This window comes from Fulvia fulva, chromosome 7 (assembly GCF_020509005.1).
Source record: "Fulvia fulva chromosome 7, complete sequence".
Lineage (NCBI taxonomy): Eukaryota > Fungi > Ascomycota > Dothideomycetes > Mycosphaerellales > Mycosphaerellaceae > Fulvia > Fulvia fulva.
This window is the reverse complement of record NC_063018.1, coordinates 703,250-729,655: the sequence shown is the minus strand read 5'-3', so window position 1 is coordinate 729,655 and position 26,406 is coordinate 703,250. Positions and strand designations below refer to the sequence as shown.

The window sequence follows — 26,406 nt, the reverse complement described above, 5'->3', positions numbered from 1 at the left end:
CATGTCATGCCATCATTCGTGAGAAGTGCCCTGTCTATACATAAATCCCCAACACATCATTGAACACAACCATGCCTCAAGATACCACTAACCCCTCACAGCCCATCTCCATCAGACCCCGAACCGCACAAGACCTCCCAGCATGCATCTCCATCCTCCGCCGCGTCTACAGCCTCGACAAATACCCCATCCAAGGCACCTCCAACGCCACATCATTCCTAGCCTTCGCAACACTAGAACAAGCCTTCGTAGCAACCACCTCTGATGGCATTATCATCGGCCACGTGGCCATCGGCACAGCCAGTGACGATGATGTCGCAGTGAAGCTGTGGCGTTCGCAGCATCCTGAGACAGAAGTGGCTGTCTTGGAGAGGCTCTTTGTTGATCCTGATAGTCGGGGGTCGGGAGCTGCTGCGAGATTGATTGAGGCTGCTACGGCGTGGAACAAGGAGTGGGAGCGGAGACTTGTTTTTTTTTTGCCTTGGAGAAGGACCGTGGGGCGGAGAGGTTGTACAGGCGGTTGGGGTGGGTGCAGTTTGGAGTGGGGAGCTATGCGTATGGTGATGGGGAGAGTATGGACGCGCTGTGTTTTGTGAGCCCTGCGTGAGCTTCTTAGCCTTTCGACAAGTGTCAGCCAACGCCTGCACGAGATTCTGTCGTTCGAAGCAGCGAACTCCTGTGCTAGGCATGTCTCAGCCAGTGGCTCAGAATATGCTTTCACCGACTGCAGCCATGGTCTGTCTTGCCACATACAGAGACACTCTGCGACTTGAGGCATGAAGTTCACTGCAGGGAAGGTATATATTGCATCCGGCGTTAAGGCAGTCCTTCGAATTCTCAACACCACCGATCAATCAAGTCCTCCGCACATCGGAACGAAACCCACGACACCTACTTCGTCACAACTATCGACCCAACTCACCAAACCATCGTGCATACTCCATCCATGGCGACCACCGTATCCCTCGAAATTGCTGTCATCGGTGCCGGAGCAGCTGGCTTGGCCGCCACCAAATATCTTCTTGCCGAAGGCCATAAGGTCCTCCTCATCGAGCGCCGCAACGACTCCGCTGGAGTCTGGAACAACGGGTCGGCCTGTATTGGCGGCAGCCAATGGGCAGACCCGGTCTATGATACCCTGCAGACCAATGTACCCCGTGCGTTGATGACATTCTCCGACCATGCATGGGGTCATAACATTTCCCTCTTTCCACACCACAAGGACGTCAAAGAGTACTTACTGGGCTATGCCAACCATCTCGTCAACTCGCACACTCGTTCACGGTTTTGATCCAAGTGCAATACAGCCGTTGTCAACCTACGCCGATGCCAAAATGATTACCAAAAGAAGTGGGAGATACAGACCATCACAAAGCTTCCGTCTGGCAAAGAGGAGGAGATCCCTCCAATCCACGTGGATGCTGCCATTGTGGCCACGGGACATTACGACAAACCCTACGACCCTCCAGCTGAGCCTGGAAAGCAGCAATGGGAGAAGAAGTTTCCGACTTCCATCATACATGCTCACGACTTCAAGAACGTGACACCATTCATCAGAAAGGTAAGCGAATACAGGCCCCACTGAGCTGCTCTCGTTCGCTGCTAATACATCATAGAATGTTGTGATCATCGGCAACGGGCCATCAGGATGGGACATATCCTCTCAGCTCAAGGACGTTGCCAAGTCAGTCACCATGTCGCTTCGTGGCTTCACACTTCCTGATGGTCGCATGCGTATAGTCAGCGATGGCGTGACATCGAAGGTCCTCACCATCTCTCGTTACTACCCCAAGGCTAGGAAGATTGAATTTGCCTGTGGAACGATGGCCCACGATGTCGACTACATCATCTACTGCACCGGCTACGAGTACGACTTTTCATTCATCGTCAAGAACAGAGCTGGCCAAGAGCTCTTCCCGAAGGGCCAAAAGGTTGAGCGGCTGTACGAGCACATCTTCTACACCGCAGAGCCCACCTTGGCATTCATCGGTCTCCCCAAGATGACCGCCGCCTTCACCATTGCCGAAGCGCAATCAGCCTACGTCGCACGAGTCTTCTCTAATAGACTCGACCGTCCTACCCAGCAAGAGGTGCGAACGTACTTCAAAACTATGTCCAAGGAGTGCGAAGAAGACAACATGTCATGCCAGCAGTACCACACCCTCGCGCCCAGCCGTGACAGGGACTACATCAATCACCTCGTGAGCATGGCTCTGAAGGCCAGACCTTTCAAGCACGGCACTCGCGGCAAGCCGCCACCATACTGGTGCCACTGCATGGACTCCGCTCGACATCTTTCACGTGATGCACGCGCCGCTCACAAGGCCAAAGGCGACGTCAGACATGCATTCCGCAGCTTCAAGGATCTGGAGATACCCCTGAAGGCTCCATGCACCGGTGATCACCTTACGGCCATACCAGCGGGATGTGTCGCGTGCTTCATTCCTCACGAGTGAGATGTCCACGGAGACCTGCCTATCAATATCATCGTTGTCGAGCTGCATCAATGGCTGTCACAAATGTCGGCTTTGGGAACATGCTTCACTCAAGTGCCGTGATATTCTGACACGACCAAGTCTACAAGCGGCTGAGCAGAGGTCGACATGGGAAAAAGGTTGCAATTTGGGACTGACTTGTACTTATTCATCTGCTGCGTATACAATCTACACTCTCTCCACACTATATCTGCTGATTGAGGCGGCAGCCAACGCTGGGTATTCGTCATCACCACCTCACCTCCTGGGCAAGTTCTGGCATTAGTCACCCGCCCTGGGATCAATTGAGTAGGTTTATCGGTGTTAGCATGTGATTGGAGATCTGGGCGCTCTTTTCGCCCATCTCCAGTTGCGTCTCAGGCTACCCACTCCCTGGTCCTTTCAACAAGCTAATACTCATCATCCCGTCGATATAGCCCAAACCATCGCCACCTGAACCGCTCCTCACCCCATCTCGCATCTCAAACATTCATCGACCTGTACCTGCCATTTCTAACGGCAACCGCATCCACCACCATGCCAAGCGTAACACGTGCACCGATCAAAGTCGTGCTGATCTCCTTGAGTGGCATCCCCTCATTAACCAGTCCAATCTGAATCTGAACCTCGCCACGCTCCTCCTTGACCATGAACTGACGCCACGAAGTACCCAATGTCTTCTTATGCATCTTCGGAACTCTGCCGCTCGGGATCCAGAACTCCTCCTTTCCCTTCTTGACGTGATAGTACTCGGCACCTTCATCTCGATAGAGCGGCATATCCTCGTTGATGCGGACGGAGATTTGGAGATCTGCATCAGCGCTGCCCTCGATGGATGCGATGGAGAATGGGGAGAGTGCCTTGTTGATTCCGAAATTCTCCAGGTTCTCGACAAGAGGATGTACGCTGGGATCCCTGGGCAACTCGAGGAGCATCGCTGTGCTGTACTTCTCTTCGTTGATTGCATCTCTGAAGGTAATGTTCAGGTTTCGGATTGGGTAGAGTGCGAGTGGTGGGATGTGGTCGAGGATTAGGTCGAGTAGCTTGGGATTGGCGAAGACTTTATTGTAGACGCTGCCGCTCCGGATCTGACCAGTCGGGGTGCGTTTGACGCGCATGTTGGGTATGCGATGGCTGGGTATGCACTGGTTGGATAGGCGATGGCTGTGTTGTGATTGCTATGTCTGTTGTGGTTTGCTAGAGATTCAAGTGAATGGGGTTTGGGGCAAAAGTGGCGGTCTGATGTTAGCAGGTAGACGAGAGGGAAATCGCAGGACTGGCAAGTCTTATAAGCAACTTTCTGGTTTTGACATGTGAACGAAAGTCCGACTTTTCGATCAAGTTACCATTCACTCGAGCCTGCGTGATCCTGACAGAGTCTATTCACTCCATAGGCTTCCGCTCGAATCCAACGGTCTTTATCAACAATTGCTCGACGTTTACTGCGAGCCTGCCATCTGTACGACTTGGTGTCCTCTATGTCCAAGTCTTCAAGCAGCTGGTGAGGGAGCTTCTGACGCCTTGTCACACAGGCCAGAAGCGTCCAGTCTTCCAGGTCTTCATGAAGCTCGGCCACTTCAAGATTGATGGACTCCTCGATGAAATTCATCACAGGCTGTTATGCACTCGTCCATCAATTTGCCGAGGGTAACATCGTCCGTGGGCTCCCACTGCATGACACAGCCCTATTTGCCCGGGTTTGAGCAAGTCACGCCATTCCAGATCCGCAGGTACACCGTGAGCGCTTTGCCTCCATGGTCGACTTTGATATCTCTCCATGTGCCTGATCTCTGGCATGGGGAGCGTGTAATGACAGCAGGGCCCCTGATGCTCACCGTGGGGGGCCTCCAGCTAGACGGGACTTGCATGGCGATGGTCACATCACGACCAGCATTGCTTGGGTGCATCGTCGTTATAGTGAATGGTGCGATAGCGCGTTGAACCTGGGGGCTTTGTAGGATGCGGACGAGGCGCATGATACTAAGTCTGCCGAGGGGCTCGCGGAGCATAGGCTGATGGAACTTCTTGAGGTTGATGGTGTCGTTGAACCTTGTGTTGACGCGGCGGAGGCCGTACAGCGAGGCGGGAGGCGCATGCTCCAGGATTTTTCAACCAGTTCGGGGATAGCGAAGACTTGCGCGGAGGTAGTGGCGGTCACGATCGTCTTGTCACTGGGACCAAGTCAGTCGTTGGCGAAATTGTAGTAAGTTGAAGTGGTATTGACTTACATGACACTTGACATGCTGCCTTGCTTAGACCGCGTGGTCATTGTGGCTGCTGATGTTCGGGTGATGAAGTCATGGAAGTGTGAGGGTTGGCAAGTGAGATATTGTGTGTGTGGAAGTCGGAGTCTAGCAGAAAAGGCCGCGTTTGTCGGCGAGCAAAGCTGAAACAAATGGCTTGAGAAGCTCCGGCTAGGAAGCGAGTGATTCTCGATGCAACTCGTTCGTCATCTCTTATGCCAAGATCTTCCACCATCGACAGGTATGCAGGTCCTGCGACACGAAACCCTTTACTGGCGCGGTTGCCTGTGGGTGAGGTTCATCAAGGCTACCAGCAGCAGGCACATCCACTCCTTATGCAGCCATCTATCTGTAGGTTGTGTGATCTTCATCGAGACAGTGCTCGTTCCGCGACTCCCAGCCCGTGCATAAGGTGACCACAGCCTTGTTCACCAAATCGGTCAAAGTAGCGTGCGGCTCGAGTGGTGAATCGGTAGGCGTCCAGTAGTTGTTATCACAGCTCAAGATTCCGTGCGAACGGACCATGTCGATGTCAACCCTAATGGACTGCCAAGAACCCTTCTTCACCGCGCGTCTTGCCTCATGAACAGAGCCGTCGACGGTCGACTTCCGGTGGTGGTAGAGCGTATGGCATGACAGTATCATGTCTATTGCCTCTCTGTTCTCCGACTCGTCTCCGGTGATCTGTCTATCGATCCAATCATGGTGTTCCGGCGACAGGCGCTTGAAATGGAAGGGTGCGGTAACAGCGATCACTCGCTTGTCTTCGAAGAAGTCATTTAGCTTCATCAGCGATAGGTCGGGCTCGAGGCACATGCGTCGGCGAAGTGTTGTGGAGCTGACGATGAGAGCTTGGAAAGTCTTGCAGACACCTTGAAGTACGAAGAGCTTGATAGGGTCGTCCACGAGATTGAAGATGTTCTCGAGTAGCTCAGGTACAGCGAATACCTGTAAAGCGACTGGTGAAGGCTTGTTCGCCATCTGCAGTGGTCAGCGCATGCCCAAGAATAGATCAAGATGATGTGCACTCACGATGACTGTTGCCTCGCCGCTGCTTTCGTGAGTGATTGTGCCTGCGTGCACTGGGATGTGGTTGCATGCGTTTGTGAGTACATGTAGGTATTGCGTTGATGCAGTCAGTTCGAGGTGGCACGAGTTGAATGCTGTTGCCGCTTTGAGGGTGAGAGATTCTTGGCGCGCATGTGGCAGGTCTCAGCTTCCGACAGGAAGGCGCGGTCATCACTTCACTTCCTTCTCAGTAATGCCAGGATTGTGGACAGGCTCTGGGTTATGTCACGTTCGTTACACATTAGCTTCGTTTACCCATCTCGATTCCATCATCGTCCCAATCATCATCGTGGCCTCCAACCTTTCTACCAATCAGGATACCAGTCGCCGTCAAACCGACCGCAACCAAGAACCAGCTCTCGAACCATCCTTCCACGAACCGACCTTTTAGCGGCGCACCTAGCGCTTCCGAGATGACACTACTCACTTCTGGAGGCAAGTTGCTCCTCAACAGCAGAGCAGAACTGATGACATACGTGCCAGCGATCTGCGAGATGATCAATGGCAAGCTAGTTTGCGCATGCTGTAGTAAGCCAGGGGCAAACCTTGCGAACAGCCGGAAAGTCTGCAGGACCGCATTGAAGGATGCTAGGAGCATGACTCCAGACAGCAGGAAGCTGATCTGCCGTGACCATGCATCCCGATCCAGGTTGCTGTCCCAGTGCGTTGTCAGAAGCGCAAGGACATTGTTGATAGGATCACTCGTCGCGAAAGAATGCGACGGGTTCCACCATCTCCGCAGGGACGAAAGCGATGTCGCGAAAATGCGGTACGCGCAGTAGACGGCGAAGATCATATTGGCGATGTTGAGCAGGCGTCCAGATCTGGTCTTCGAGCGTTCTTGTTCTTCGTGTCGTGATCGGAGGTGCGATAGCGAGTTCGACAACGTGAATTTCATGGTTTCCAGGCCAGACACTTCCATCTGCAGCGCTTTGAGCTCCTGTGTCTCTTTCGAGCCTTTTACTGAGCCAATCATGCGCCCAACGAAGCCTTTCTGCTCGGATAGTGCTGCGCCTTCTGACATCTTCCGTTCGTGGGCTCGTAATCTGCTCTGCTTTGCTGCCAGCATCTCTTCGGTAGCAGCCAAACCTGCCGCTTTGCGAGACACATCGCTCTCCTTCACATAATTCTGTCGGATGCCAAATGTCTGCCAAAGGGATGATACTGCTGCGAAGCCAGATAGCGAAGCCATGAGTGATATGCCGATGATACCAATGCGTTCCAAACAAGCCTCCGTGAAGACATGGTCACCCTCGGAATGACCTTGCTCGCCTTCATGCAACGATCTCCTCAACACAGATGCCTGCGGGATATACCAGAAGACCAGCATCCAACCAGCAAAGATAACAACCTCCAATCCAATTCGCAACCTCGGTCGCGTCCTGCGCGTCGAAGTCGTATCTGATGGTGATCCGAGCACTCCCTTTACGATCCCATGTATCTCCAACGCTGGCGTGACCACAATGCTCAGAATTAACAACGAACTGAGGGTAATCCTCAGCGCCAACCCTCTTGCTGCTGGACTGAGCACATCCGAGATCTCACAGAGCAGCAGCTCGACCAACACCGCTGAAAGTCCAATGCTGGCAGAGAAGACCCATGATGCGAGCTTTTGTGCCGAAAGCTTTCCAAGATATCCGTGTAGGTTGTAGCTTGATGGTCGAAACACATTCTTGTTGAAAACCGGTAGCTCTTCCTTACTCTTCCTCTCCTGCTCACTCGACAGTATCGGGAACAGCCTCTTCTGCGCGATCACTACGACCGCGACCCATGTCAATGCAAGCGGTATTGACGAGAGAATAATCATAGAGGGCGGCACAGAGTCCAGGCTCCGCTTCATGTATGCCGGCATACAATCATCGCAATCGTCTGTCGGCAACATGTGGACTATCGGGAGTCCTTGATCGTATGAGTCGTGGTCGCGTTGCGCTGGAGAGTGTTGTTTGCGACAACATTGAACATTGCATTGGTGGCTGGGAATCGGTTTGCGATCGATGGGACAATGGTCGACTAGTAGAGAGACGTGCCCTTGCGTTTCGTGGCGCTGGCAGTGACGTTTGAGTGGATATGGGTCCCCTGCAACAAGATCGCGCTAGTAGCCGAGGTGAGTTGCACGTGATCATAGTGAAACACTTGTTGATGGTCCAGATCTTGACGTCGATTGAACTTCTCAACATGGACATCTGATTTGGTCGCACCCGGTATCGTATCATTTTTCTGTGCGTAGTGGTCTATCGGAATATGGCGCGATGAACTCCGCATTCAACACCAGCTCCTCCCTCATCCCGGCTCCTTGAGATCAGCACCGAGTACGCCGAAGCAATCCAACCAAACTCAATGCAAGATCAAGCACAATGTCTTGCATGAGAGCATTACTTCGACCTCAAGGTCTGCACCATCAGCATCAGCTCATCCAACCCAGTAGAAAAGCTTTCTCATCATCTCATTCCAAAATGGTCCGAGCCGGCGTCTTCGAAGTATCCGAAGGCGAGAACGTCTCCGACGTAGTCCAACAAGCTACCCAGCTAATCGATCACGGCAAATGGGAGCTCTGCAACAACGGTAAAGGTCTTGAACGCGGCTTCAAGTTCAAGACGTTCAAGGCGACTTGGGTACGATCTTCCGATTATTCGAGCCGTCGTGCAAACTCATCGCTGATGATGTCTAGGAGTTCATGAACGAAGTAGCATCAGAATGCAAAAAGACCAAACACCACCCGGAATGGAGCAACGTCTACAACAAGACTCACATCCGCTGGACGACGCATAGTCCCGAAGGTCTTTCGAGTAAAGACACGCACATGGCGACCTTTTGCGATGAGGCTGCGAAGGAGTTCAATGAATTGCAGGTAGAAGTGAGTGAGTGCAAGCTAGGGAGCGACGGAAAAGTTGAAGCTGGGGATTGTTGTACGCCGAAGAAAGCTTGACTGTGAGGTCGGCTAAAAGGTGAAGATAGTGTAAGTATTATGCTGTATAGTGCTGATGTTACAAATCGACAAAAGATCAAGATGAGGTCGAAAGTCACAGTACACATAGTAGCCATCGATCGTCTTCAGCCACAATGTAGGGACACGGCAGCCACGGGCTGCGACTTCTGGTCATAATCGGTCCTCCTCACACAGCTCCATCTTGATCGGTGTCGAGTCCTCATGCTTGATCAGGTATACCCGCCTCTTTCCTCGACTCGTTGGCGATGTGCTCGAAGGACTGCTGGACCCTCGCCGACTATCATCGAAGATCACTTTGCTGAGCTGCCTCAGGCTCGGCACTTTCTCGAGTACGCTCTCGCAGTCATGGATAGTGAGCTGCTTCAGCCTCGGAAGATGTACCGGAATCATGCCAAGAAATGAATAGTACATCCCGCTCAAGAGTTGAGAACCTGTCCGGTCGCAAGGAATGATAGTGAGGTCAACCAAAGCAGGCAATCTCTGCAATGCATCGTTCAAGCTTTCGAGTTCTTGCTGATACAGACCCCAGGCACTAGGTCTCTGCCCTCTTCTGGGGCTCATGTCAATCAGAGAAGAAAGGTCAACGTCCATGAGGCGTAAGCTGAGCGTCCTGACCCGCCGAATATCTGTCTCGGCGCTTCTTTGAATCCAGGTGAAGAGCTTCACCTGGCTCGCAAAGCACACGGGACGCTGCCAGAGCATGGGCGATGCTTCCATATACACCTGCCGACACGTCTTGAGTATGACGAGGTCGCTGTCGCTAGCAAGAATTGCTGGTTCGTAGATCGCGGTCCTTAGCTCGGCTGGTAGAGAGAGGAGGATGGACAAGCTCTCCTCACTTGATGGGTGTCGCTCGGCGCTGGAAGCTTCTGCTATCTCTTCAAAGACACTTTGTAATTGACAGGTTGATGTAGCGTCCTTGCTATGAATGTCGGTCGCTGGCGGGGGTCCTCCTGGCATGATCTGCTGGAGGCAGACTCAGTCCTTGCTGCTTGATCCTCCGCAGCACATGTGGCTCTTTAGATGCTTTGTGTTTCCCCTGGTGTTCTTTGGTGTTGTAGTTGGTGATTGACGGTGGTATGACGGGTCGATTGTCATCTTCATATACTCCGTCTCCCCAGCTTCGATCGTCATTCCCATGATGGCATTGATCAACATCTCAAGTACATACGGACGTGGCGCGTCTCAAATCCTTGCACCCACGAGAGGAGGCGCGTCGGGTTAGCGAGGAGCATCGCATGCGCGGCTCGGTAGTATCCGGTCTTCTTCGAGAAGGACGTGGTTGATAGAATTGACGTATGAGACGCATACTTGACCCACCTGAGTCACAAGACCTACGGGACATGGATCGGGGTGCAGGCTGAGATGATGATGTTATCAGCCAAAGTAGGCAGTGAAAGGACCAAGATAATGTGGTCTGCCCGGGGTTGTGTCAAGCCACATAGGGATGCCCAACAGGCGAAGATAGTGCCTTGACACGCCTCCTATGTTTGTATATCGTATGGAAGCGGTCAATGATGTTCAGCCGTTGACTGTTGTAGGCCGCATTGAGGAAGGTGACAAAAGGCATTCCTGCTCTCCCTGGGCAGTACCGAGCTCAACCGGGAAAGTCAATATTGATGGGATACAATCGGGTTAACGGCTATGCTGCCACGCCTGCTTCGCTTGCTGGGCATCCAGCAGCGCCATGTCGAAGATAGAGCCGAATACATGCTATAATCGATGCGTCAGTAAATGGCGTGAAGTGAGGTAGAAGATTTGCCGTAGATCGACAGGCGTGGAGAAGGCACAATCCAGGTCGTCGAGTCGATCATTGCCCTGAAGACACTCTTCCGTTACACGACCTCTCAGAAACGACATTGAGGTGCATCGCTTCCACGTGTCTCGTCTGTGCTGTGCATATTCATAGCCATCTGTAAATGTTTCGTGCAACCTGTCCGCGAAAGGAAGGAAGTCTCGCAGGAACCGGAAGCGAACACACGCTAGCGTGGCAAGCCCGAGCTTTTCCGGCATGCAGCGCTACAAATGCGCTGGAAGGCACATCTCATCGAGCTTTAGGCTGTTTGTTTGGTCGCTTGGGCCTGGACGTGAGGTGAAGCCAGCTCAAGTCAGCCAGGTGGCGTAGCCACAAAACGCGAATTCCGTCGATCCTCGCGTGGCCGCCACTCTGTGCTTCGGATCGCTCTCGACCTTCCATGGCACAGCATTGGCCTGTGTAAGACTCGCACATCGCTCCGGCGCGAGATACAGTGATGAGGAGATGAGTCGTCGTGAGCATGGAGTGCTCTGCCGATGGTGGAATCGAATGGAGGCCATGTCGGAGGGCCATCAAGCCATTTCCAGGGTCCTCGAGTTTCTCTGTCATATCGACCTGCACGTCAGGTGGCTGCTGAAGTCAGTAGCATAGCGAGCGCACCGGCGTGAAATGCGAGAGTGACGGAACATTGGCGACGTAGGGCAACGCCAGCGAATGCTTCTTTTGCACATGGCCAGCACGTGGGTGCAAGGGCATTACCGACATATTGACACTCTTGTGGCAGTGGTGGCAGCCACGCGGACCTCTTCACTCCGTTCCACCACATCAGGGACATTCTCATTCTGCCTTCAAATCTCGGTCCCGTTCGCTTGAGGTGGCGGCCGCCACCCCGACTCCCCGAGATCGTGTTCGAGGCGTTGGTGAAGCGAAGAAACATGATGCGGGCGGCTGATGTTCGTGGAAAGTGGTTGTTCTAGCATGACCATTTAGCAAATAACACCTTATCCTGCTTGATCCGTCCCGCTCCGCGCTATGACGCTCTTGCTCCTAGGTACACAAAATTCACACCCTGCGGCACTAAGGCACACAGCAAAGCCGTGTTAAAAGTACAGTGCTCTGTCATTGTCACTGATGGTGTCCAATAAGACAGCAAATGTGGTTTCCTCGTGGCATTTGCCGCGTGGTTCCCACGCGCGCTGACGGCGTAGGTATGCATTGTGGCTGACTGCTCCCAGCCCAACGCGAATGCACGAGGTATCCTTAGACTCGGAGAAGCTTGGCAGCGTAGTCTGCGATCATCGTCTCCGTTGGGAAAGCCATCTCTTCAAGCTTCTGCGCGTATGGTGTTGGAACCTCAGCACCGGTGACTCGAATGGGTGGCGCCTTGAGGTAGTCAAAGGCGTATTCAGAGACGAGCGCAATGAGCTCTGCGCCAACACCGAAGCTTGGGAAACCGGACTCTACGGCCATGAAGTGGCCGGTCTTCTTTACGGACTTGATGATGGCCTCAACGTCCATTGGCTTGATACTCCGGAGGTTGACGACTTCGGCGTCGACGCCATACTTGCTCTTCAACTGCTCGGCGGCCACAAGCGATTGGCCTACGCATCGCGAAAGGGTGACGATTGTGAGGTCCTTGCCGGGGCGCTCGATCTTCGCTTTGCCGAACTGGAAAGGGTATTAGTGCGTGAAATGCGTCTCGCAGGAAGATTTGGAATGCCTTACAGGAATGACGAAGTCGTCCTTCTGTACCTCCTCGCTGACTTGGAACGGCAGACCGTAGAGCAGCTCGTTCTCCAACACACAGACTGGGTTAGGGTCGCGAATGGCGGCCTTTAGCAGACCCTTTGCATCCTCGGCGGAGTATGGCGCAACGACTTTGAGACCTGGGATCGAGCCGTACCAAGCTGTGTAGTCTTGCGAGTGCTGAGCTGCAACACCGGCAGCGAAACCGTTGGGACCTCGGAAAGTGATGTTACATGGCTGGATACCACCGGACATGTAGTGGGTCTTTGCGGCGGAGTTGATGATCTGGTCAATGGCTTGCATGGCGAAGTTGAAGGTCATGAACTCGCAGACTGGGTGAAGACCGGCGAGCGCAGCTCCGACAGTCAGACCGCAAAAGCCGGACTCAGTGATAGGGCTGTCGATGACTCTCTTGTCACCGAAGCGGTCCAAAAGTCCTTTTGTAACCTTGTAGCTGTAGCCGTTCAGTCAGCATTGGCCCTAAGAGTGTGATATGTTTTCCTCCTCTGAAGCATTCTCCACCAGCCCAAGCTCGACTGCCTCACAAATTACAGGGTGTGGTGTCTGCGCTTCTCTTGCTCCCTCCATGAGTTTTCCTCTGCTGTGGACAGACTTACGCTCCGTTGTACTGTGCAACTTCCTCACCAAGCACGAAGACCTTGGGGTTACGCTCCATCTCCTCGACCATCGCCTCGTTCAACGCCTCTCGCACAGTCATCTCCTTTGTGCCTGTTGCGTAAGTCCTCCATCTCGATACCGCTGGCGCTGCGACTCTCTGAAAGCTCGATCGGGGAATGGTGGAGGGTGTGTTTCGCAGCAGTTGCGCCGCTGGACGGAGAAGTCGTACGCCAACCATATTGCAGTGTCAGATGGAATGGCACAGATACAGGAGGGTGGAGGGTGGTGTGAGAGGCCGGCGAGGGTTATGTCGGTGGTGAAGGAGTTGGTGAGCGTCTCAATCGTTGAGAGCTTGCTTGATCGGACCGAAGCTATTTTGCATGCCGCTCGGGAACTCTCGCCGATGAACTCTCACTCCCGCCGCGAGGGTCCCGCGTGGTCACTGAGTTCCAAGGCCCAACTCTAACACAACAACATCATCGAGAACCTGTGTTCTTCACCCTATGGTGTCTTGATGCCATTGGGGACGAAATCTGAAGTTTTATAGGGTAGAGAGCAGTCCTTCTGATGGATGGCTGGTCCATAAGAAGCTCCGGAATGTCTCTTGTTGAGCTTGCCCGCAGAACTCCGAAATCGAGTCTATGAGGCGTACTTCGAGGACCATCGCGTAGTTGCACTCCCTCACAGGTCGACGAGTAAGGCCAATGAGCTGGTCATTACATGTGCGAACCGTCAGCTATTAGGTACCGCGAGACTCTGCCGCTCTACTATTGCAGTGTCACCTTCTGTCTCGATCACAAAGGCCATCGGGACTACTCTGCAACAGACGGGACATTCTATCGATGGCTACAACGAAACAGTACCGAAGACCTGCAGCGTATCAGATATCTCGAGCTCAGCATTCGTGTGCCATTCATACCGCCAGCCAAGACTGGTGCTACTAAAGACCCGAGCGTGGCTACCATCAACATTGATCTCAGTGTAACGAACCCCGACAGGGCCGTAGAATATCTGGACTATTACAGTGACTGCCCTCTCATGACCAAGCCTTTGGTTAGGAAAGCGATCGCTAAGATACCTCGAGTCGAGAAGAAGCCTCTGGTGACCCGAGAAGTCCTCTGGGATATCTGGGAGGCTTGCTACTTCCTCAGCCGTTCAGATCCTCGCGAAAGACGGACCTGGCCGACTTCGGCCGGGCATATGAGCTCAACCAGAGCAAAGACCACCCTCAGCGATGGTCCGAGGATGTCTACTACGAGATGAGCCAAGAGGCGATTCATGGTGCAAATTGGCGACTTCGAGAAGTCCCGTCCGTGGAGTCTTCGAAAGCTTCCTTGTACTGCTTATAATGGTTGTACAATTTCATCTGTAATACGCAGATGATTGCACAGCACGAAAGCTCTCCCGGCCAGATGGTAAGCAGACAAAGTCGCGATGACTATGCGACCGGGATGGAGTACACCACTTTCCAGTCATTTTCGCGAGAGGACACCAGGAATATTCCTGTGATAATGTCTACCAGGGTCGCTTCGGAACCTCAGCATCTCGTAAGCGCGCGGGTACATCCTCTCACGACCAGGATACATTCGCTGTCGGAGCGGCGTATTCTCCGGCACTCCTTCGCGATGCCGCGAATCCGAAACGACCCTGGTAGATGCTGTATAAGATACAAGAATGCTCCTCTTCTTCGTTCCTTCCTACCAGATGACAACCTTCGTTAGTGAGCGAGCTGAAGGCGCACGCGCCAAGAATTCTTCGAAGCGCCTTGGCATGCAGGGCATCTTTCCGGGGCTGAGCGTGCCTGTCCTTGTGATACGACAAACCAAGGAGTACATAACACAACGGTCAGCAGAACCTCGCCAGGTACATTGCACTTTGTCAACACCTGATCAATACTCCTTCTTGCAGCATGCCCAGCATTTACAAAACCAGCGGTCTTGGACAATTCCTCTTCGGGTTCGACGATGAGACAAAGGCAAAATATCCACACTGCTTCACCGATCATAACATTGATCGGCACAAATGCCAGCGTGTCGTGCCTATGAAAGTATTAAGTCTGGGGATGGGAAGGACAGGCACTGCCTCGATGAAGGCTGCATTGACAAAGCTCGGCTATCCCACGGCACATGGCTTTGACATGCATTCGAATCCAAAAGATTGCGAGATGTGGCAAGAAGCCATCAACGCAAAAGTCAGTCAACATATCCAATGTCCATAGTATTGCTAACATTCTACAGTACTTCGGCGACACCTCCATCACCCTCGACCGCGCATTCTGGGACAAACTTCTCGGCCACGTTTCCGCCGTGACCGACATGCCGTGCAACATGTTCGGCCCCGAACTGATAGCAGCATATCCCGAAGCGAAAGTCATTCTCGTCGAACGAGATGTAGACAAATGGTACCCTTCCTTTGAACACGCGCTTATCGAAGGCACTGACAGTCCCTTCTTGTGGCACGCGATACAATACCTCGACTACAAGGCTGCGCACATGAGTCCGACTGTATGGCGTGGGATGATGAACGGCCAATTTCGAGCGAAAGACTCAAAGGAGTGGCGTGCCAATGCGAAGATGATCTATACAGAGCATTATCAAGAGATCAGAACTGTGTTGAAGGATCAACCTGAACGATTACTGAATTATCGACTGGACGATGGATGGAAGCCGTTGTGCGAGTTCTTGGGACAGCCGATACCGGGTGGGCCCTTCCCAAAGGTGAATGAGAGCGAGCAGCACGATGAGTTCGTCGCCACGGTGATCACGATTATGGGACGACGCCTGGTTGGGAACATTCTGCGGATCGCGATGCCTGTGGTGGTAGGACTGGTGGCGTGGCGGTACCTGGCTTGAAGACAGGGAACATGAAGAGCTCTGTGCGTGTTGCGCAATCTCATACAATGTGTTCTACAAACACATTATCACTGTAACATATCTCGCTGAAGCCGGGTCGAGTATTGGGCAGCTCATACACATCGTACTAGCTGAGAAAGATGCAGTACCATTTGTGAAGGTATTCTACCATCAGCTCCTCAAGGCTCACTCGCTCAGACATGCAATACCTGGTCAATGGCAAGCATGCCACCCAGAAAAGCCAAGGTCAATGTAGGAAGTGAAGTCGACCGGACAATCTGTGGCACACAGGCGGATGATGTCAATCTTGGTGCTGAACCATCACAGTCCCTGCAGATCACGGGTTGTATTGAGCAAGTTTCGGGAGCCAGTGAGATATAAGGTCAAAGTAGCTGCCAGTGCTTTGTCATATCAAAGTACTGCTTTTCGCTATTTGGTATCACTACTGAGTCGCTGGGTCATTCCTCATAGCGCGGGGATGGCCTTTCCGCCAACGCCTCGCATCATACTAGTACACGCATTCTTAATGCCTTCATGAAAGTTTCGTCACCTTTCCCTGATTCTCCTCATCCTTCCCTCAACGCCATCGAAGACAAGCCTGTATCGCTGATCTGACTCAGACACCTACGATGCCTTTGGGCAGCTGGCGCACTTGCACTGGCCTGGCTTGCAAGCGCACTTGCTGTCGTTGCCGGCGCAGTTGCACTTGGTGTGGCCCTGATCGTCGACCTTCTCGAGCTCCGCCTTCTCGGCATCGACAGGCACAGTGGTGTCTGGGTTCTTGCTGCAGCTTGTGCACGCGCACTTGCCTGGAGCACACTGGCAGACACCAGCGTCGGCCTGGCACTTGCATTGAGTGCGGTCGGATGAGCCGTCAACCTTCTCTGGCTTGCCGTCTTTGCCAGCCTTGAGAGACTGGAGGTGCTTGGCCTCGTTGTGGACATCGAGGACCTGCTTCTGACCCTGGTCGTAGAACGCGCGGAGCTTCTGGCCGGTCGGGGTCTCGAGAGCCTTCTCGAAGTATGAGTTCAAACCTCTCCAGCCGGCATCGGCACGCTGCGAGATGCCGTAGCTCTTGTCGGCTTGCTGAGCACGCTCAGTGACCTTCAACTTCTGGTCCCACTGCTGCAGAGTCGAGGTGAAGCGGTTGCTGATGCCGTGTTGCTGGTCGAGGGCAATGGCACGCTGGATGACCTGGTCGCTGAGTGTGTAGCCTTGTGCGAGCATCTCTGCTGCGACACGGGCACGTGGCTTGTCTTCTTGGGCGAGGTCATGCTCATCTTCGGAGGCACCGGTGGCCTTCTCGCCGGCGATCTGGTCGAGGGACTGAGCAGCGGAGACGTGAACCTGAGCGGGACCGAGCTGGGTGTTATCCAGGAGGAGGGCGGTCTTGGCTGCGGTTTCCTTCTCGAATGTGACGGTGGCAGACTGTGTCGAGTCGGTGCCGCTGGACTCTGGCTTGACGGAGAGAGACTGGATCTTGCCACTGGAGAAAGGTCAGTATGCTGCGGGGTAGAGTGCAATGGAGCATGAACCTACCAGAAGCTGAAGAAGTCGCGGACTTCCTTCTCGCTGGTCTGGGAGCTAATGCCCTTGACGTGGACAGTGTTCGACATGACGGTTGCTTGCTGTTGTGTGTGGTTTGGTTCGAGTTTGGTTGGTTGAATGGTGAAGAGGTGGTGGTGGTCGTGGATGGAGCAGTTGATGTATGAGAAGAATGCAAGAGAAAGCTGGTCAGGCAAGTTGGTTTTAAGCAGGTGAGCTACTTTCGCGGTCGGTGGTTCTTGCCCGCCGCACAAAACACGCACTGACGTCACTCTTCGATTGGAGTGGCGCAGCTGGCCCCCTGCAAAGCCACCTCAATGTTGGCCACGCGATGGAACGAAATCGATATCGAGCGAGCATGTGATTCTCGACCTACACAGGCAACAGCATTCACCTCGACATCCGCCTCCGCAGTCTCGCTCAGATCGTGCAGTTTTGCGTACGATGTTGTGGCGCATCAGCCTATACGAGCATGAAGATGCCCCGCTGTCTCTGGCAAGACAACGTCTCCGCTGTCATCAAAAGTTGCTCCGCAAACCTTGGAACATTCCATCAGACGGTGCAGCTGCCGACAATGGCTCGCGACAATAGGTTTACACTCGGCAGATCTACGTTGGAATTACAACCAAAGTGATTGAAGTCGTACGGCCCGATCACACACAGCACGAAGACGAGCACATACGGTGACATAACATTGCAAGAAACGCAATCCTCGCCCAAATTGACTGTCAGAAATTGCGTTCGAGGGGGACAAAAGGCACTCTTCTGCAGGCTCATGGCCTCTGTAGCGCCAAAGATGTGATGTACCGACGGTAAGGTCTTTTCTTTTCTCTCGTGTGACCATCGGCCCTTATTGAGGAACTAACATAGAGAGCAACTATCTATCTACGCTTCGGGCCTGCACGTTCACCTCGCCCTACACATCACCTGCGGATTCGCCAAACTCGCCCTCGTATCGACAATAAGCGCGACAATCAAACCATACAATCCTGCACTCAGGTCAGCGTCCAACCCGCCTTAAACCTCTTATGAATCTCAACGTACCCAAGACCTCCGCGAAAATCAAAACCAATACCATGCTAACAAACATCCTCCCCTGCATACTCACAGCCCGGATGCCTGCATCACCCACAATCCCAATCGCAAACCCGGCCGCAAGACTACACAATCCCACCGCAAGCCCACTACCCAAGTTCACCAACGCTGTGTAGAGCGGGAGCTCCACCTGGATATGGTTTGCGATTAGAACGGAGCTCACAAGGCCGTAGATTGCCAAGATGCCCGAGAAGACGGTAGGGAGAAGCGCGCGAACGCCAATGTCTGGGTGTAGGACGCCGGCGGAGAAGGTCCCGGCGCTCGACTTGGCCGTGCCGTACGCGGCGCCGAAGGAGGAGAAGACGATTGCTGCGACGCAGCCGAGGGCGGAGAAGAGGGGCTGTGGTGGTGATGGTTAGGTCAAGCATGAGGGAGGGTTTGAAGGTGACGGACTGCGTATGCGGGACTTTCGATGTCAGGTTAGCGACGGGATGGGTCCTGGAGGGTTGAACTTGCCAGAGGTCACTGGGCATGAAGTCGTCTGCCATGATTAGAGGTTGCTGATGTGAGGTGGTGAGTGCCTGATCACCAGAAACATGAAACACGACTTATACCGCCCTGTAAATATCCTCACTCGACAGAGCTGTAAAACTCTCTTGACGGCTGCCTGCTGTTGGTAGCACAATGGCAGACACCATAGCGCCTGAATGAATACTGCAGCCTGCGCTTACCTGAAGGAAGCGAATGCGAACGACGTGAGTTCTCCGCTAAACATTCTGTTGTATATCTACGGCTTGGGTGGCAGTATCTCCCTATACTACCTGGTCCTCCTCATGCTTCGATCCAGTAAGCTCTTTTCAGAATGTCTCCTCGCCCATGTCCCCATACTCGAAGTGATCCGTGTACGAGCGACGTGGCGTCTCCGTTCGACGATGCCTCTTGACCCGCTCCGCAACGCCATCACCACCAGAGTCTTCCAACACACTGCTCGTCTCGCTCTCCGCTGCACGCTTCGTTGGCGATGACTTCGACCCGTAGCCACTGTCAGTACTGATTGCTGTATTGCCGTTCACTGGCGTGAACCCATTCTGGTGGTTAGTCAGTGCCACTGCTCCCGTCAAGTGAGTCTGCTCCTGCAGAATATGACCCAAATATCCCGGCGCCGCCACTGCATCTTCCTCATCGCTAGAGTCATACTCATTCATAATCTCCTCATCCCCCACATCGTTCGCCGCAGGAGCAGGAGCAGGAAGCTCCGCTTTCCCTTTGCCCCTCAGCCCATTGCTGCCGCTGCTCTGAATCTTCACCGTCACCTTCCACTGCCTCAGCTTCCGCACCTCTTTCTCGCTAAGCAAATACCTCCCACAAATCTTCCAGAGATCCTTCACGAAAGTTTTCTTTCCTGCCACACCATGCATCGACGCTATGTGGCAATGCAAGCCATACACGCCCTGGAAAGGGACGACCCCATCGGCGGCGTTGCCTCGGCTGGAGGCGTTTGCGCCGCAGACGTGGCACCATATCTCGTTCCAGCCGTCTTCCAGGCGGACGATCATTGGGAGGTCGCGGTGGAGCATTAGGCGTCTGTCGTTGTTCTTTTCTTTCACGTAATCGATGGATTTGATGTAGTCTGAAGGGTCTTTCAGGGGGTCGTCGTGTCTTTGGAGGTCAGGGCGAGGAGCGATCTGTTTGGTCGGGACGGTGGCGTGTTGTTGGCTATCGGGAGATGGAGACTTCGACGTCGATATCGTGCGGGTGGGCCCAGGAGCTGGAGTGACAGCGATGGAGTCGCTTTCAGCAGGCGAGGACACACTGCCTTTCTGCTGTGGCTGTACAGGCTGGAAGCATATCAGTATCTCCGACGAGTCATATGAGCGGAGCGGAGCATGAGATGGGACTGACCTTGAACGCCAACATTTCAGCAAGTTGCTTCTCGACATGTTGAAGAGTGGCTCGGCGATCGCTCATCTGATTGCGAAGCTCCAGGAGGCTGTTTTCATCCTTTGAGATGAGGCCGCTGAGCTCATCCTTCCTGTAAATCAGATCGCGGAGGCGACTGATATCCGATTGATCCATACTTCTGCCTGGTCTAGCGAGTGTATGTGGATTGCAGAGAGCTTTCAGTCGATGTTCTCAAAGATTGCAACAAACGCGTCGTGATTGCTGTGCCACGTCGTTGTCGTTGGCGTAGCGGGGGCGCTGCACCCCAGCGAGGGTACAGCACGCATGGCTGCAGGTTCCCGCTGGAGAGCTGCTTTTAATTTGTTCGTATTGGAGTCGCCGAGCTAGTATTATGAGTGACTACCGAACGGCTGAATGTTGCTGACTGCATCAATGTATGTAGCGTCATGACTGGATACCTACCTGCTTGGTGTTAGATTGAGAGTAGCGTTGATCGCGGTGGTGCACCCTCTGTATTCAGTGCCTACAACTTCGACTGACTGCTCAATTTATTCTTCGCCTCTTTGACCTTCTCCCAAGCCATCTCTGCAAAAGGTCCTCGCTCCTTCGCGTACGATTGTGCCTGCGCCGAACTCGCCTGTCTTGTGGCACATCGTGCAGCAATGCCCTGGAAAATGATGCTGTCTCGGAATAGAGCAAATGCTGTTGCCCATGCCAAATCTTTCTCGCTAATTTTGAAGCCAACATCTTCCTCGTACCACTTGACGCATTCTTCCTTAGTGGGCAGACCAGGGTATTGTTTCGCATTGGACTTTGGATCCGAAGAGTCAAGGAATGCCTCATCACCATGCTTTCGTGGCCACGAGGGTGTCGCTCTCGAGATTGTCCATGGCTGTGTGAGGTTCGTCAAGTCTGCTAGAGGGTGCCCGACTGTAGCCATCTCCCAATCGAGTATCCCGATCACACGCGGCTCAGTTTTGTGAAAAACAAGGTTGTCAATCTTGTAGTCTCCATGGAACAGAACCCCTCGATCATACGGCTGGCTCTGCTCCTGACCAAAGAACTCTAGGAACTCGTTGAAGTGTGGCAGCTGTCCAACCTCCTCGCCCGTCTCTTTATCCTTGGCAGAGCCCTGATCTTGTCCCAGACTTGAAAATGTCCTGAGCTGTCTCTTGTAGAAGCCATTCGGCTTGCCAAACTTCTCGAGTCCAACATCTTTCACATTCACGCAATGGAGCTTCGCGAGTTTCCGTATCGCATCGCGCCACATCTCTCTCCGGTCGTGGGCGCTCACGTCTGGTATGGCGGAGTTGTCGATGAAGCGGCCCTCAAGGCACTCCATGATGTAGAAGGGAGTTTCGATGACACCATCATCTTCGCAGAGGATGTATGCCTTTGGCACTGGTACATGGGTCTCCTCGAGCGCATGGATGATCTGGTATTCGCGGTCCACTCGGTGTGCTGTCTTGGAAAGCAGCTTCCCTGGTGGCTTCTTGCGCAGGACATACTTCTTCTTGGTAGAGTCTGTGACCTGGTATGTTGGGTTACTCTGCCCAAAGCCGAACTGCTTGAGCTCTAACGGGAGCTTGATCTCGGGTAGGTTCTTCTCCAGATATCGCTCGAGTGACGCCTGATTGATCGGCTGCCTGACTTCGCCCGCCATGGTGGGTGGTGTATGCTCACGACGCTGTGAGGATGACCATAGAGAAGGACAATCGTGATCAAGATTAAGAATAAAAGATACCCAGTCGCTTACCTCTCACACGCCTACGACAAGATCCAATGGGGTCGGCATTCTGGTGTGTGGGAGTCGAAGTGAAGCGACTTCCCGAGGTCCAGCTGGAGCTTGAATACGGAAGACCATTTCAAGCAGAAGCCGTTGTACGGCACACTATATCAATCACAATCCTCCGACCGGATAACATCGGCAGTATCGAGATGCATGATGCATCGGCTGTCTTCTTCCGTGACTTCTCTGACCGTCTCACCACCAGCGACACAACCTCCTCATGATCGTCCTACCTACCTTGGGGCACAGGGTGTACATTTACATCATGTGCCTCACAACCAATTTGCGTGCCCCGACTTGGGGTATGCATGTCTCGATATCCGTGGCTATGGGCGCTTCCAGACGTGGTACTGGGAGAGCATACATGTATCTTCTGTCGTGTCCGCCGCAAAAGGTAGGCAAGAACAGGTCTTCCCATCATTACCTAGCAACCGGTCACTTTCCGTACTACAAAAGACATCGCAATGTTCGCAGCACCACTCACGTATCCAGTACCACTCGATAAAATGCCGAAGCACACCAAGACCTTCGAGGCCAGCAAGAAGTGCCAGCAGGATGCCTCCATGAAGGCAGCTTTCGAGAGCAATGAGCAACACGACCACTTACCATCGGAGAAGACCTGGAGAGGAAGTTGGCTTCTGATGTGGCTGGACAAGCACCCATCTAGCGAATCTCTCTGGAGCAGGACAAGGCATCGCCGAAGTGATGGCCAGAGCACAGTCAGTCTTCTATCGACCGTGTGGGTTGATGGAAGGTCATGCTAACATATCCTACTTAGGATGAAAGAACATACCATGAGCTGGCCAGAGGTCGAGCAGTCTAATCATCGCCAGCTGGTCTTCTCCTCTAATCCGCGGGCATTGCCTCCACAAGTTTGAGTGACCTCCCGGATTGGCGACAACACCGCTGACCAGTCTGTACAATCGACGACCAACGACCACATACCAGTCAAGCGGCGTTTCGGAAAGGTTTCCAGCAGATGAAGGGCCACCCTACCTCACATGCGGCATTGGCCCTCCGACCATCGTGGCAGAACTCGTGTCATCAAGCACATGAGTTTGCGGCGCAGCAACTACGTTGATCGACAGTTCATCTTGACGGTGGCTGAACAAGGTCCATCGGCCAACATCACTCACCTGGGTTGACCTAGTCAAAATGTCAGCTCGGTGACGTGGCACAGCAGAATCGCAGGCGACAGCATCAACACATCCCTTCTCAGCCAGTCAAACTACGCAGCAAGAATGCCAAGGTATCACGAAACAGCATCCACGAATGACGAGAGCAAGCCGACGCGAAACAACAACGCCATGATGTAGTACGTCATCACCTTGTCGTGGAATGTCAGCCGCAATGTTTACTTCTTCGCGCGAAAGATAACATCCAGACCCTGTCAAACCAGTCTTCAGTCGTACAGATCCACGATCAGCGTGTCGTGCGACACACGCCCGGCACGCGACAGGCAATCGGTGGAACCTTCCATAATCCTAACCACTCCCTCAAGATGCCGCAACCACCTCACATCACACCCTTTCTCCACTTGACACACTTGACATGCACGCACCTCGCTAGCAGCCGAAGCTGCAGTACCATCAACACGACATGATCCCAACCAGCGCCCTAAGTCCCCTTGGCCAATACTTCGAGCAACACTGTACGCGAGCATGGGAATACTTCGAGGCTGAACGGTTTGACGAAGCGAATGCCATCTCAAGGAGACTCGTCAATGACCCTCGAGTCGGCTTTCTACATAAAGCCTCTTGCCATATGATTCTAGCACATTCACCTGACGATTATGTATACCACGCGGAGCAAGCGGTGAAGTTGTTTGGGGAGATGTATTACGATTCTGAGGTGCCGCCGGACGAGGAGCAGAGGAGGAGTCAGGAGAAGCTTGTGGCGAGCGCGGAGAAGGTGCTGGGGCAGGCGAGGAGGGATGCGAAGATGTAGGTCGGCTCTACTGCTGAGGGTGTCGTGGTTGGTGTAGTGTGCTGATGTGAGCGTGGTGATAGGTATGCGAGCAGAGCAGACTCGCCGCAGCAAGACAATACGATATGTCAAATGCCGCAGAGGCTGAATACCGGAGGACTAAGATCTGTGCTTGAGGCGAGGAGGGCGAGGGTATAAGGTCTCTCTCTGTGTCTGTACGATAGATGCATGATTAGCGGCACCTGGGACGAAGATGGTTTGCATTTGGGCGTTCTGGAGTAGCTGCATGTTCAAAGATACCACTGCCATCGTCATACTATCCGTATCAGAACGCTACCAGCATCCTCTTGATTGACTTCCCAGCCCTCATCTCGTTGACCATATCGTCTAACTCCTCGAGTTTGCGGTGCTCGACCTCAGGTTTGATGTTGTGCTCCGCGAGGAATTCCACGGCTTTCTTCATGCGTTGTGGTATGCCGGTGTTGTCAGCTTTGATCCTGTACCGGCCCAGTGCTAAGTCCATGGTAGATATCGGGATAGGATCATACGGAAGGCCGATCACCATCATGATGCCACCGAGGCACAGAATCGAGGGGACGCCAGCGTATGCCTGCTGATCAGCACGGTCGCCTAGGGTAGCTTTGGGGTACACTCACTGCTTGGGCATTGCTGAAGACGCAAGCGGCTCTTACGCCACCATTCGTGAGTTCCTTGAGCTGATCGATATAGTCGGGGTTGTTCTTGGAATTGAAGACGGCATCGGCACCCTGCTTCTTGCATGCCTCAAGTGCGCCATCGTTCACATCAAGCGCCACGACCTTTACGCCCATAGCTTTGGCGATTTGCGTGGCAAGCTGACCAAGACCTCCAGCGCCGACCACGGCGAGCGAGTCGCCTTCTTTGAGCTCGGAACTGTCTACAGCATGGAAGGCAGTCTGACGCACCGTCAATAAGGTCGTGGCAAGAACATTTACGAGTTCAAGAGACTTACTATACCTGCACAGAAGATCGGCGAAGCTGTCTTCACATCAATCGATCCCGGTAGCTTGATGCAATTGGGGTAGTCAACGAGAGCATATTCCGCGAAGAAACCGTCAGTGGTAAAGCCCTGAACACGCTGTTTGCCAGTAATGCAGTGTCTGAGCATCACCATTAGCATATCGCCAGAAAATGTAGGACCACTTACGTGTTATGGATCATGCACCCCTCGCACTCAAAGCAGCAACCTATGATGTAGAGGAAGCCAATCGAGTCACCGACGGCGAAGCCTTTGCCTTCAACGGATTGATGGATCTTCTCGATATAGCCAGCACCTTCATGTCCAAGGGTGTGCGTTTGACCGGCATCGATGGCCATGATATCGCTGTGACATAGTGATGCTGAAGCAATCTTGATGAGGAACTGATTTGGTCCAGGCTCTGGGATTGAAACATTCTTGATCACAACCTTTTTGTCTTCCTGAAAGCTTGTAAGCTGGGGATTCTATCAAACGTGAGATCAGACACACCGGACTCCATCGCCCTGCTTCCATCAAGAAGCCTGTAGTCTCAGTAGCGGCGGTAGTATCGTTGCTGGCGTCCGAAGACAGACCAATTTGTGAGAAACTCATGTTGACAATACACTACCTTGATGAATCTAGTTACGAAGTTCGTTCGCCATCAAGACTGGCGCACTCGCAAGCATAGAATGATCCCGAAGCTGAGTACTTGGCTGCTCCTCAATTGTCCTACCTCGCGTCTGCATTGATGGTGGAGACGGAGAAGGAGCTCCAGGTGGAGTGCATATCTTCTCCTCATCGCAGGCGAGCTTGCGTGTATCATGCTGACGAACATATCCATGAATGTTTCCGAGCCTCCTGGAAGACACGATGGGCCATATCTCGAGATGGATGTTGACGGAGGAAAGAAGAAGACGGAAGGTGAGGTAGTTTAGGCCGTGTAGCCCGTGCTGCGCTGAGTCAGATCGAGCACGGCCACATTTTCTTCGACCACAAGACTCGTACTTTCCCTCATCCCCATGATATCTTCAAGTCGCTGCAACTTTGGACGTCTAGCAACTTCGAGGTCTATTCCAATGTATCGGCCGCCCGTGGGCCTCCCCAACCGCATATCATGAAGCTCAAAGATTGCTGGGCAACAGTGGAGGCAGAGGCTGTCATCAGCACCACTACAGACTCCTAAAGACCTACAATGCCCGCCTGCTCGTGGTCGAATTATAGCGAGATCTGCACCCTAGGGCGATGCAGTTGCCTCCTCGGAACGGAGACGTTCTGGGAGGGAATGAACGGTGCAGAAGCTCTTCGGACTGCAGCAATGACATGGTGTCCTTATTGAGGACCCACGCCGATGCTCCACAAAGTCTGCAGGCCTATACTCATTGCGTAAGCGATCTTCTATCTATTTGTATGCGGAAACTTGCAGATATCACCGATGGGAGTGTGCTCGTTGTGTCTATCAGAGGGTTTGGACTATGGGCCTCTCCACAAGCATTCCTTCCAGTACAACA

At 53.3% G+C, this 26,406-nt stretch overlaps 16 protein-coding genes across 16 annotated transcripts; 7 read left to right on the top strand and 9 right to left on the bottom strand.

Moving 5' to 3' along the window:
- Positions 1 to 71: 71 nt before the first annotated feature.
- CLAFUR5_10038 (uncharacterized protein) lies at positions 72 to 607 on the top strand (the record flags this gene model as incomplete). The annotated part of the gene is made up of 2 exons (XM_047909186.1): positions 72 to 478; positions 508 to 607. 2 exons carry the CDS (start codon positions 72 to 74, stop codon positions 605 to 607), a joined length of 507 nt encoding a protein of 168 aa, XP_047764656.1.
- A 339-nt stretch (positions 608 to 946) lies between these two features.
- CLAFUR5_10037 (Thiol-specific monooxygenase) lies at positions 947 to 2,456 on the top strand (the record flags this gene model as incomplete). The annotated part of the gene is made up of 3 exons (XM_047909185.1): positions 947 to 1,157; positions 1,308 to 1,561; positions 1,617 to 2,456. 3 exons carry the CDS (start codon positions 947 to 949, stop codon positions 2,454 to 2,456), a joined length of 1,305 nt encoding a protein of 434 aa, XP_047764659.1.
- A 500-nt stretch (positions 2,457 to 2,956) lies between these two features.
- On the bottom strand, positions 2,957 to 3,592 carry CLAFUR5_10036 (uncharacterized protein; the record flags this gene model as incomplete). Its single annotated transcript, XM_047909184.1, has 1 exon — positions 2,957 to 3,592. One exon carries the CDS (start codon positions 3,590 to 3,592, stop codon positions 2,957 to 2,959), a length of 636 nt encoding a protein of 211 aa, XP_047764658.1.
- A 1,470-nt stretch (positions 3,593 to 5,062) lies between these two features.
- Positions 5,063 to 7,667, bottom strand: CLAFUR5_10035 (Golgi pH regulator; the record flags this gene model as incomplete). The annotated part of the gene is made up of 3 exons (XM_047909183.1): positions 5,063 to 5,698; positions 5,750 to 5,790; positions 6,041 to 7,667. 3 exons carry the CDS (start codon positions 7,665 to 7,667, stop codon positions 5,063 to 5,065), a joined length of 2,304 nt encoding a protein of 767 aa, XP_047764661.1.
- A 472-nt stretch (positions 7,668 to 8,139) lies between these two features.
- CLAFUR5_10034 (Putative pterin-4-alpha-carbinolamine dehydratase) lies at positions 8,140 to 8,711 on the top strand (the record flags this gene model as incomplete). The annotated part of the gene is made up of 2 exons (XM_047909182.1): positions 8,140 to 8,397; positions 8,454 to 8,711. The coding sequence occupies 2 exons, from the start codon at positions 8,140 to 8,142 to the stop codon at positions 8,709 to 8,711; spliced, it is 516 nt and encodes a 171-aa protein (XP_047764660.1).
- Positions 8,712 to 8,882: 171 nt separating this feature from the next.
- Positions 8,883 to 9,692, bottom strand: CLAFUR5_10033 (uncharacterized protein; the record flags this gene model as incomplete). Its single annotated transcript, XM_047909181.1, has 1 exon — positions 8,883 to 9,692. One exon carries the CDS (start codon positions 9,690 to 9,692, stop codon positions 8,883 to 8,885), a length of 810 nt encoding a protein of 269 aa, XP_047764663.1.
- A 2,056-nt stretch (positions 9,693 to 11,748) lies between these two features.
- Positions 11,749 to 13,090, bottom strand: CLAFUR5_10032 (Pyruvate dehydrogenase E1 component subunit beta, mitochondrial; the record flags this gene model as incomplete). The annotated part of the gene is made up of 3 exons (XM_047909180.1): positions 11,749 to 12,156; positions 12,214 to 12,688; positions 12,852 to 13,090. The coding sequence occupies 3 exons, from the start codon at positions 13,088 to 13,090 to the stop codon at positions 11,749 to 11,751; spliced, it is 1,122 nt and encodes a 373-aa protein (XP_047764662.1).
- Positions 13,091 to 13,572: 482 nt separating this feature from the next.
- CLAFUR5_10031 (uncharacterized protein) lies at positions 13,573 to 14,115 on the top strand (the record flags this gene model as incomplete). Its single annotated transcript, XM_047909179.1, has 1 exon — positions 13,573 to 14,115. The coding sequence occupies one exon, from the start codon at positions 13,573 to 13,575 to the stop codon at positions 14,113 to 14,115; it is 543 nt and encodes a 180-aa protein (XP_047764665.1).
- Positions 14,116 to 14,556: 441 nt separating this feature from the next.
- CLAFUR5_10030 (uncharacterized protein) lies at positions 14,557 to 15,704 on the top strand (the record flags this gene model as incomplete). Its single annotated transcript, XM_047909178.1, has 3 exons — positions 14,557 to 14,696; positions 14,761 to 15,043; positions 15,090 to 15,704. The coding sequence occupies 3 exons, from the start codon at positions 14,557 to 14,559 to the stop codon at positions 15,702 to 15,704; spliced, it is 1,038 nt and encodes a 345-aa protein (XP_047764664.1).
- Positions 15,705 to 16,328: 624 nt separating this feature from the next.
- CLAFUR5_10029 (uncharacterized protein) lies at positions 16,329 to 17,320 on the bottom strand (the record flags this gene model as incomplete). Its single annotated transcript, XM_047909177.1, has 2 exons — positions 16,329 to 17,190; positions 17,244 to 17,320. The coding sequence occupies 2 exons, from the start codon at positions 17,318 to 17,320 to the stop codon at positions 16,329 to 16,331; spliced, it is 939 nt and encodes a 312-aa protein (XP_047764162.1).
- Positions 17,321 to 18,155: 835 nt separating this feature from the next.
- On the bottom strand, positions 18,156 to 18,684 carry CLAFUR5_10028 (V-type proton ATPase proteolipid subunit; the record flags this gene model as incomplete). Its single annotated transcript, XM_047909176.1, has 2 exons — positions 18,156 to 18,238; positions 18,294 to 18,684. Coding segments are annotated over 2 exons (474 nt in total), but the record flags the coding sequence as incomplete, so codon positions are not given.
- A 457-nt stretch (positions 18,685 to 19,141) lies between these two features.
- CLAFUR5_10027 (uncharacterized protein) lies at positions 19,142 to 20,360 on the bottom strand (the record flags this gene model as incomplete). The annotated part of the gene is made up of 2 exons (XM_047909175.1): positions 19,142 to 20,122; positions 20,187 to 20,360. The coding sequence occupies 2 exons, from the start codon at positions 20,358 to 20,360 to the stop codon at positions 19,142 to 19,144; spliced, it is 1,155 nt and encodes a 384-aa protein (XP_047764168.1).
- A 349-nt stretch (positions 20,361 to 20,709) lies between these two features.
- On the bottom strand, positions 20,710 to 21,849 carry CLAFUR5_10026 (Acyl-CoA dehydrogenase family member 11; the record flags this gene model as incomplete). Its single annotated transcript, XM_047909174.1, has 1 exon — positions 20,710 to 21,849. One exon carries the CDS (start codon positions 21,847 to 21,849, stop codon positions 20,710 to 20,712), a length of 1,140 nt encoding a protein of 379 aa, XP_047764169.1.
- A 590-nt stretch (positions 21,850 to 22,439) lies between these two features.
- On the top strand, positions 22,440 to 22,798 carry CLAFUR5_10025 (uncharacterized protein; the record flags this gene model as incomplete). Its single annotated transcript, XM_047909173.1, has 2 exons — positions 22,440 to 22,694; positions 22,754 to 22,798. The coding sequence occupies 2 exons, from the start codon at positions 22,440 to 22,442 to the stop codon at positions 22,796 to 22,798; spliced, it is 300 nt and encodes a 99-aa protein (XP_047764166.1).
- A 776-nt stretch (positions 22,799 to 23,574) lies between these two features.
- CLAFUR5_10024 (uncharacterized protein) lies at positions 23,575 to 23,922 on the top strand (the record flags this gene model as incomplete). Its single annotated transcript, XM_047909172.1, has 1 exon — positions 23,575 to 23,922. The coding sequence occupies one exon, from the start codon at positions 23,575 to 23,577 to the stop codon at positions 23,920 to 23,922; it is 348 nt and encodes a 115-aa protein (XP_047764167.1).
- Positions 23,923 to 24,226: 304 nt separating this feature from the next.
- On the bottom strand, positions 24,227 to 25,510 carry CLAFUR5_10023 (Alcohol dehydrogenase; the record flags this gene model as incomplete). The annotated part of the gene is made up of 5 exons (XM_047909171.1): positions 24,227 to 24,511; positions 24,558 to 24,836; positions 24,893 to 25,040; positions 25,088 to 25,374; positions 25,409 to 25,510. 5 exons carry the CDS (start codon positions 25,508 to 25,510, stop codon positions 24,227 to 24,229), a joined length of 1,101 nt encoding a protein of 366 aa, XP_047764172.1.
- Positions 25,511 to 26,406: the final 896 nt, after the last annotated feature.